General features: G+C 41.2%; 1 protein-coding gene across 3 annotated transcripts; it reads right to left on the bottom strand.

Moving 5' to 3' along the window:
• Positions 1–5,193: 5,193 nt before the first annotated feature.
• LOC135561804 (CD209 antigen-like protein E) lies at positions 5,194–8,520 on the bottom strand. Of its 3 annotated transcripts, none has more exons than XM_065003681.1 (6): positions 8,250–8,520; positions 7,022–7,120; positions 6,780–6,911; positions 6,490–6,632; positions 5,932–6,032; positions 5,194–5,625 (listed from the first exon to the last, which is right to left on the bottom strand). In XM_065003681.1, the coding sequence occupies exons 1-6, from the start codon at positions 8,389–8,391 to the stop codon at positions 5,484–5,486; spliced, it is 759 nt and encodes a 252-aa protein (XP_064859753.1). In that variant the 5' UTR covers positions 8,392–8,520; the 3' UTR covers positions 5,194–5,483. The 3 variants fall into 3 exon arrangements, with proteins under 3 accessions (XP_064859753.1, XP_064859752.1, XP_064859754.1); XM_065003680.1 differs by having other exon boundaries at positions 6,750–6,911; positions 8,250–8,515; XM_065003682.1 differs by lacking the exons at positions 7,022–7,120; positions 8,250–8,520 and adding an exon at positions 7,174–8,204 and having other exon boundaries at positions 6,750–6,911.
• Between the last annotated feature and the right edge of the window lie 246 nt (positions 8,521–8,766).

Genomic DNA, 8,766 nt, shown 5'->3' with positions numbered 1-8,766 from the left:
GTCTACTATACATTAAGTCTCTGCTTCTAGTGATATCTCTGCCTCTGATTCATCTGTGTGTCTCTATCTGTGTGAAGACTGTAGGTGTTAACTCCATAGGAAGTATCATAAATATGACACGGGTAATTGTAGCTATACTAATACAAAAATAGAACAAGTTTGCATACTTTGCTTGTGTGCATGTGTATGGGTATGTGTGTGTGTGTGCGTGTGAGAGATTGTTGCAGTGGTTATTGTTAAACCATTTTCTGCAGCACAATATAAACCATTCCATGTCTCTACATGGTCATCTTGTCCAGAGTATATCTCAACACAGTCCTCCTGTCCAGGGAACCTGACTTGCTATTTGTGATGATTGACGGGACACTATCAAACCAGGAAGATATAGATCATAGAGGGGAAGTGGAGAACAAAGACTAGTTGTTAACATATATTAAATATCATATGTAACAGCCCCAAGATAATTCAGGGAGTTTCATGGAAACTACCGATCATGGTCGGTTGTTATACAACCCAGGATTGACACTGCTGCGCCACTCAGCCCCCCAATTTAGCAGACGCTCTTCTCTAGAGTGACTTACAAAAGCAATTAGGTTTAATTGCCTTGCTCAAGGCCACACCAACAGATATGTTTTACGTAGTCGGCTCGGGAATTCGAACCAGCAACCTTTCGGTTACTGGCCTAGCGATCTTAACTGCTAGAAGTCCTGCCGCCCTCTCTCTTCATGAACCTGATTGGTCGAGGAGATTTTGAGTGACAGCTGGTTGAATGACTGAGAAGATTCACTTCACTTCCCTCTTTTGGGACCCATATGGGGGAACAACAATCAAATATGATCATTGTGCTTATATGTTTTTTATTTTATTTTACTAGGCAAGTCAGTTAAGAAGAAATTCTTATTTTCAATGACGGCCTAGGAACAGTGGGTTAACTGCCTGTTCAGGGGCAGAACAACAGATTTGTACCTTGTCAGCTGGGGGATTCGAACGTGCAACCTTTCGGTTACTAGTCCAACTAGAGTCCAACGCTCTAACCACTAGGCTACCCTGCCGCCCCATGTAACTTGACAACAACGACTTACTGTCAAAGATAATTAGGAAAACACAGCAGCCCCAGACACACTGCAGCAACTCCAGATGGTCTCTTCCACCACTGAACATGTACTGAATAACACATTATTAAAGCTAAATCTTTGGTAATGTACTTTACTGTATCATCCAGGAACGGGACAGAAAAAGGTCTAGTACTACCAGGTAATCTCCACTGTATTATGTATAACATTATGTGTGTGTGTGTGTGTTCGTGCAATCTTACCTGAAGCAACAACTCCATCTCTTGGACTGGACTTGAAGGCTCTTAGGTTGGAATATAATTGGCCATCAATGTCTGTGTTCTTCATTGCATCAGGCTGATCGTCATTAAATCCATCTGGGATTTCATAGACTCCCTCTGACATCTTAACACACTGCTGATAAAATACAGTAACTTCTACATCTAATCTCAACTCTAATATACATCTGTCCTGTGTCTTCTCCCTACACTGTCCTGGGTCTTCTCCCTACACTGTCCTGGGTCTGTGTGACTTTAGGTAGTGAAACTCTTTGTCAGTCATCCGCAGTGGATGGTAAATTGTGAAATCAACACAACACAGGCCACCACATGACTCCCACCAGCCTTAGTATGATAATATAACACATGATATGACTCCCATCAGTCTTAGTATGATAATATAATACATGATATGACTCCCACCAGTCTTAGTGTGATAATATACTACATGATATGACTCCCATCAGTCTTAGTATGATAATATAATACAAGATATGACTCCCACCAGTCAGTCTTATGATATGACTACCAGTCTTAGTTTGATAATATAATACATGATATGACTCCCACCAGTCTTAGTGATATGACTCCCACCAGTCTTAGTGTGATAATATACTACATGATATGACTCCCACCAGTCTTAGTTTGATAATATAATACATGATATGACTCCCACCAGTCTTAGTGTGATAATATAATACAAGATATGACTCCCACCAGTCTTAGTGTGATAATATACTACATGATATGACTCCCACCAGTCTTAGTTTGATAATATAATACATGATATGACTCCCACCAGTCTTAGTGTGATAATATACTACATGATATGACTCCTACCAGTCTTAGTGTGATAATATAATACATGATATGACTCCCACCAGTCTTAGTGTGATAATATACTACATGATATGACTCCTTCCAGCCTTAGTGTGATAATATAATACATGATATGACTCCTTCCAGTCTTAGTGTGATAATATAATACATGATATGACTCCTACCAGTCTTAGTGTGATAATATAATACATGATATGACTCCCACCAGTCTTAGTGTGATAATATACTATATGATGTGACTCCTACCAGTCTTAGTTTGATAATATAATACATGATATGACTCCTTCCAGCCTTAGTGTGATAATATAATACATGATATGACTCCTTCCAGCCTTAGTGTGATAATATACTACATGATATGACTCCTTCCAGCCTTAGTTTGATAATATAATACATGATATGACTCCCACCAGCCTTAGTGTGATAATATAATACATGATATGACTCCTACCAGTCTTAGTTAGATAATATAATACATGATATGACTCCCACCAGTCTTAGTGTGATAATATAATACATGATATGACTCCCACCAGTCTTAGTGTGACAATATAATACATGATATGACTCCCACCAGTCTTAGTTTGATAATATAATACATTACATTACTATATATCATGCTATACAATGTATGTGTGAATTCACAGGGTCCCAATTTTGGATGTGCTAAAATAAATTGGGATCATGTTAATTGATATATCCACTACATATATCCTGACTGAGTTTACTGCACCCCCAGCCTTCAAATTGAGAACACATTATGGATCTCACTCTGTGACTGGTGGTGTAGGGGGAGATGTTGCCCCTTGATGCTGATCTTAGGTTGGTTTTACATTTCCACCACTAATGGTTAAGGTTAAGATTGGGGGAGGGAAACCTGATCCTAGATCTGTACCTAGGGGAAACTTCCCCCCGAAGTGTGACCGGCCACCGATGGCCATATAGGGGTCTTTATTCTATCTATGCTGACTGTGAATAGTGACTCACAATGAAAAAGCAGAAGTTCTGACAACATCTCCATAGTTTCACTTTTAAGAGAATAGAAAGAAGAATAAAAAGCCGTCACATGTATTATGGGAAAACATTCATATATCCACCCTGTCTTTCAGTGTAACATATACATACCAGTTACATCTAATGACACAACTCTCTCTGCACTGATTCCACTGTTCCACATGACATCTATCTACATGAACTATTATACAACTCTACAGCTCTACTCTATTCCACAGGAGGAGAGAAAGCATCACACAGATCATTAGATACAGGGACAGAGTCAAAGGTGGCCCTCTGGTGGACGTAGTACTAACTACAGGTAGAGATGTAGTGTTGGTGACAGAGACCTGGGTGGATGCAGTACTAACTACAGGTAGAGATGTAGTGTTGGTGACAGAGCCCTGGGTGGATGTAGTACTAACTACAGGTACAGCTGTAGTGTTGGTGACAGAGACCTGGGTGGATGTAGTACTAACTACAGGTACAGCTGTAGTGTTGGTGACAGAGCCCTGGGTGGATGTAGTACTAACTACAGGTACAACTGTTGTGTTGGAGACAGATACCTGGGTGGATGTAGTACTAACTACAGGTACAGCTGTAGTGTTGGTGACAGAGACCTGGGTGGATGTAGTACTAACTACAGGTACAACTGTTGTGTTGGAGACAGAGACCTGGGTGGATGTAGTACCTACTACAGGTACAACTGTACTGTTGGTGACAGAGACCTGGGTGGATGTAGTACTAACTACAGGTACAGCTGTAGTGTTGGTGACAGAGACCTGGGTGGATGTAATACTAACTACAGGTACAACTGTAGTGTTGGTGACAGAGACCTGGGTGGATGTAGTACTAACTACAGGTACAACTGTAGTGTTGGTGACAGAGACCTGGGTGGATGTAGTACTAACTGCAGGTACATCTGTAGTGTTGGTGACAGAGACCTGGGTGGATGTAGTACTAACTACAGGTACAGCTGTAGAGTTGGGCACATGGGCACAGTTTCCCAAAAGCATATTAAGGCTAAGTAGCAGATTAAGGCTAAATTAATCTTAGAACATCGTTGAAACGATGGACTTAGCCTTAAGATACTTTTGGGAAACGGGGCCCTGGCCTTTAGAGTTCACAACCACCCCCACAGAGTACCTTCTTTGAACAGCAGGTTGCTCTGTAGGCCACCCGGACCACATTATTGGCCCTGAGGCGCACGACTGTAGAAGTGTTGAGGATCCCATTGCCCTGGATGAAGATAAAATATTTTAAAATATCTGCCACAGCAACATATATTTGAATCATTTGAATAATTTTAGTTTTATGCACAAATGTGATGACTACATTGTCTTATTTGGAATTTTCTCATTTGGATTATCAATATGGACTTGTTTGGAAAATTGTCTTTCTGGGCCGAGCCTCCGTTAAACTGCAGTACCAAAACAAAACTGTAGGTGCAATCCAAATTGGGCTTCTAGACCAGTACGCTGGTACCTTGGAGGAGACGCCTGGTAGTCCGCTCTGGGAGAGGTAAAATCTGTCACCTGGAGGGAGAAAGGAGAAGGGGGAGAGAGGGAGAGGGGATAGAGGGAGAGAGAGAGGGGATAGAGAGAGAGAGAGAGAGAGCAAGAGATAATGTAGCTGATAACAACTGGTAGCTTTCAGCCACCAATTCGCTCAAATCAGTGTTTGTGGGGCAGAGAGAATATGAGAAAAGGAGGCCATTTTAGAGTTTTGAAACAAGACCCTTACTTTGCTGACAACGGACAGGGTTACATCTGTTCCTGACGGGGTGCTGGCGGGCGCCATGAGGCTCACCGTACCATTGGCCGCAGCGCCCCCAGTCACCATGGAGATGTTGGCAGGGAAGGAAGAAGTGAATCTGCGATCGTTGGTTGCTCGGACGGTAAATGTTCCTCAGGTTCTATTGGCCGTTTCTAAGTTGAATGGGACTGAAATGGTGGAAAACTATGGACAGAACAGGGCTTAGACTCTGATTGGTTAAGCAGTAGTAGTATTGATAAATGAGGCCTCAAGGCTCTGTATTTATGTTGATTTATTTTCCCTTTTGTACATTAACCATTTGCACATTGTTACAACACTGTATATATACATGATATGGAATTTGAAATGTCTTCATTCTTTTGGAACTTCTGTGAGTGTAATGTTTACTGTTATTTTTTATTGTTAATTTCACTTTTGTTTATTATCTACTTCTCTTGCTTTGGCATATGTTTCCCATGACAATAAAGCCCCTTTAATTTAAATGAATTGAGAGACACAGAGAGACACACAGAGAGGAGACACAATGTTTGTTACTGTGTTATTGTTACACCACTTTCTCACAGATCCAGTTATGATTTGTGCCACATTTGTCATCATTCCATGTCTTTACAGGGTCATCTTGTCTAAAGTATATCTCAGCACAGTCCTCCTGCCCTCTATCATCAGGCTGTCCTGCGCTCCAGTACCTAAACAACACAGAGAACCAGACAGTCAGACACTGTAGTACCAACATCCTCCTCATTTATACACATAGTCCTACGGTTTGAAGACACACTAGATACCACTAGATACCGTTATCAAGAATTGGCCCTTAACACATTTCACTACATTCATATGTAAATATTACCTGTGTTCTATAATACATCTATAGTTCTCATTGAATGACATTCATGAGTGGAAACATACCTTTTTATGAACATGATTGGAAGCAATATATCTTTTTATTTTTATTTTATCACCATATCAACTGGTAAAATGGTCAAATCTCTCACCCTGTGGTCAGTGATGTGCCGTCCACCCACTTCCAGGTCCCCTCAGTAACAGAGTCGGTCAGACCAATCCAGGCTCTCAGGTGGAGGTTGAAGACAAATGTCTGTTGTTGAGAAAGATAAAAACATATTATACTGCACATATTAGTGTACTGCTGGAAATTGACATTTCTCTCTCTCCTCTCTCTCTCTCTCTCTCTCTCTCTCTCTGTCTCTCTCTGTGTCTCTCTGTGTGTCTCTCTCTCTCTGTGTCTCTCTCTCTCTGTCTCTCTCTCTCTGTGTCTCTCTCTCTCTGTCTCTCTCTCTGTGTCTCTCTCTGTCTCTCTCTGTGTCTCTCTCTGTCTCTCTCTGTGTCTCTCTCTCTCTCTGTCTCTCTCTCTGTGTCTCTCTCTCTCTCTCTCTCTCTCTGTCTCTCTCTCTGTGTCTCTCTCTCTCTCTGTGTCTCTCTCTCTCTCTCTCTGTCTCTGTCTCTCTCTCTCTCTCTCTCTCTCTGTCTCGCTGTCTCTCTGTCTCTCTCTCTCTGTCTCTCTCTCCTCTCTCCTCTCTCTGTCTCTCTCTCACCTGTTCCTCTCTGCTGTTTATGATCACGAGGTCTGCTCCTCTCCTCTTACAATCCTGTCTGCTCTCCTCCCAGGTTTTCTTCTCAGTAGAGAGGAAGTACAAACTGGAGTCAAAGTACCTCCATCCCTCCTGACAATGCTGCCCTGTTGAAGAGCAAAGGTGAACACATTGAGAAACTTAACCAGTATCTTTATACTCATAAAGCCATGATATATAATTACTGTTGATTTTACTTCGAATTTATCACAGTTATATCTCACCCATCACAAAAAGCTTTGCCTGAATATGACCTTTCTCTTCAGTCAGGTTGTTGTATTTGGTCTGTAACTGGTCTCTCTCTGCAGTTGCGTTATTCTCATAAAGGGAACAACTCTGTGACAAGATGTTCCTTTTATCCTCAGAATCTTTGATGACTCTGTTATCTACAAAGTATAAACACATAGTTACTAGGTAAAACATAATTTAAATAGGCTTAGTAACCAGCACCTCTATATAACTGGGTGATAAGCAATGAACTTGGACACAAACTCACAGTAGACAGACAGGCCTATGATCCCAGCCAGTAGGACACACAGTAGCCCCAGAAACACTGCAGCAACTAGGGAGGGTCTCTTCCCTGAGCTATCAAGCTCTGTGGACACACATAATATACTGTTATGTTTTGTGTGTGTGTGTGTGTTTTACCTGAGTGCTGGTCTCCTGGTCCATTATTAGGAGCAGTGTCTACTGTCACTGCTCTCTTGGTGCTGGTCTCACCGTCTCTCAGGGTGTCTGCACTGACGTAGATTTCCACAATCCTCTCCTTCATCTCACCTCTGTCAAACTTTACCTTCTTGTTCATATCTGGTTCAGCACAGATGACCTTTGACATCTTTAACAATGCCTGGGTCTTTCTTTCTATGTAGGTCTACTATACATTAAGTCTCTGATTCTAGAATTAATGTGGTGGTCTTCCAACATGGCCACCAGGAGATGTTGTATGTCAACTGCAGGCCCTCTATACGTTAAGTCTCTGCTTCTAGTGATATCTCTGTCTCTGAGTCATCTGTGTTTCTGTGTCTGTGTGACTGCTGTAGCTGTTAACTGTATGGAAGTAACAACAAAATTACATGGGAAGTTGTGGCTATGATAATACAAAAATGTTTACAAGTTTGAAAACTTGTGTGTGTAGTTGTGTGAGAGATTGTTACAGTGGTTATTGTTAAAGCATTTTCTGCTGCATAATATAAATGATTCCATGTCTCTACATGATCATCTTGTCCAGAGTATATCTCAACACAGTCCTCCTGCCCAGGGAACGGGACTTGCTCTTTGTGATGATGGACAGGACATTATCATACCAGGAAGATATAGATCATAGAGGGGAAGTGGAGAACAAAGACTAGCTGTTAACATATATTAAATATCATATATAACAGTCAAACATGAGCATTTGATGTTGTGCTTATATGTAATTTGACAACAAAGACTGACTGTCAAAGATTATTAGAACACACAGCAGCCCCAGACACACTGCAGCAACTCCACGGGTCTCTTCCACCACTGAACATGTACTGAATCACACATTATTAAAGATCTTTGGTAATGTGTATCACTGTATCATCTAGGAATGGGACAAATAAAGGTATAGAAATACTGGGTAATCTCTCCTTTTTAATATATTATGTGTAATTTGTGTGTGTGTGTGTGTGTGTGTGTGTGTGTGTGTGTGTGTGTGTGTGTGTGTGTGTGTGTGTGTGTGTGTGTTTGTGCAATCTTACCTGAAGCAACAACTCCATCTCTTGTACTGGGCTTGAAGGCTCTTACGTTGGAATATATTTGGCCATCGATGTCTGTGTTCTTCATTGCATCAGGCTCATCGTCTTCAAATCTATCTGGGATTTCATAGACTCCTTTTGACATCTTAACACACTTGTGGTCAAATACAGTAACTTCTACCTCTTACCTCAACTCTAATGTACGTTTGTAGCTGTGTCGTCTCCCTGTGCTGTTCTGCGTCTGTGTGACTTTAGGTAGTGAAACTCCTTATCAGTCAACCACAGTGGATGACAAATTGTGAAATCAACACAACACTGACCACCATGTGACTTCCACCAGCCTGAGTTTGATAATATACATTATGTGACTCTATATCATGATATATGATGTATGTGTGAATTCACAGGGTCCCAATTTTTCATGTTCTAAAATAAATTGGGATCCTGTTAATTGACATATACACTACATATATCATGACTGAGTTTACTGCACCACCAGCCTTCAAATGGAGAACACATT

The sequence above is a fragment of the Oncorhynchus nerka genome, linkage group LG18 (genome assembly GCF_034236695.1).
Source record: "Oncorhynchus nerka isolate Pitt River linkage group LG18, Oner_Uvic_2.0, whole genome shotgun sequence".
Lineage (NCBI taxonomy): Eukaryota > Metazoa > Chordata > Actinopteri > Salmoniformes > Salmonidae > Oncorhynchus > Oncorhynchus nerka.
The sequence above is the reverse complement of the archived record's forward strand: the minus strand, read 5'-3'. Positions and strand labels throughout refer to the sequence as shown.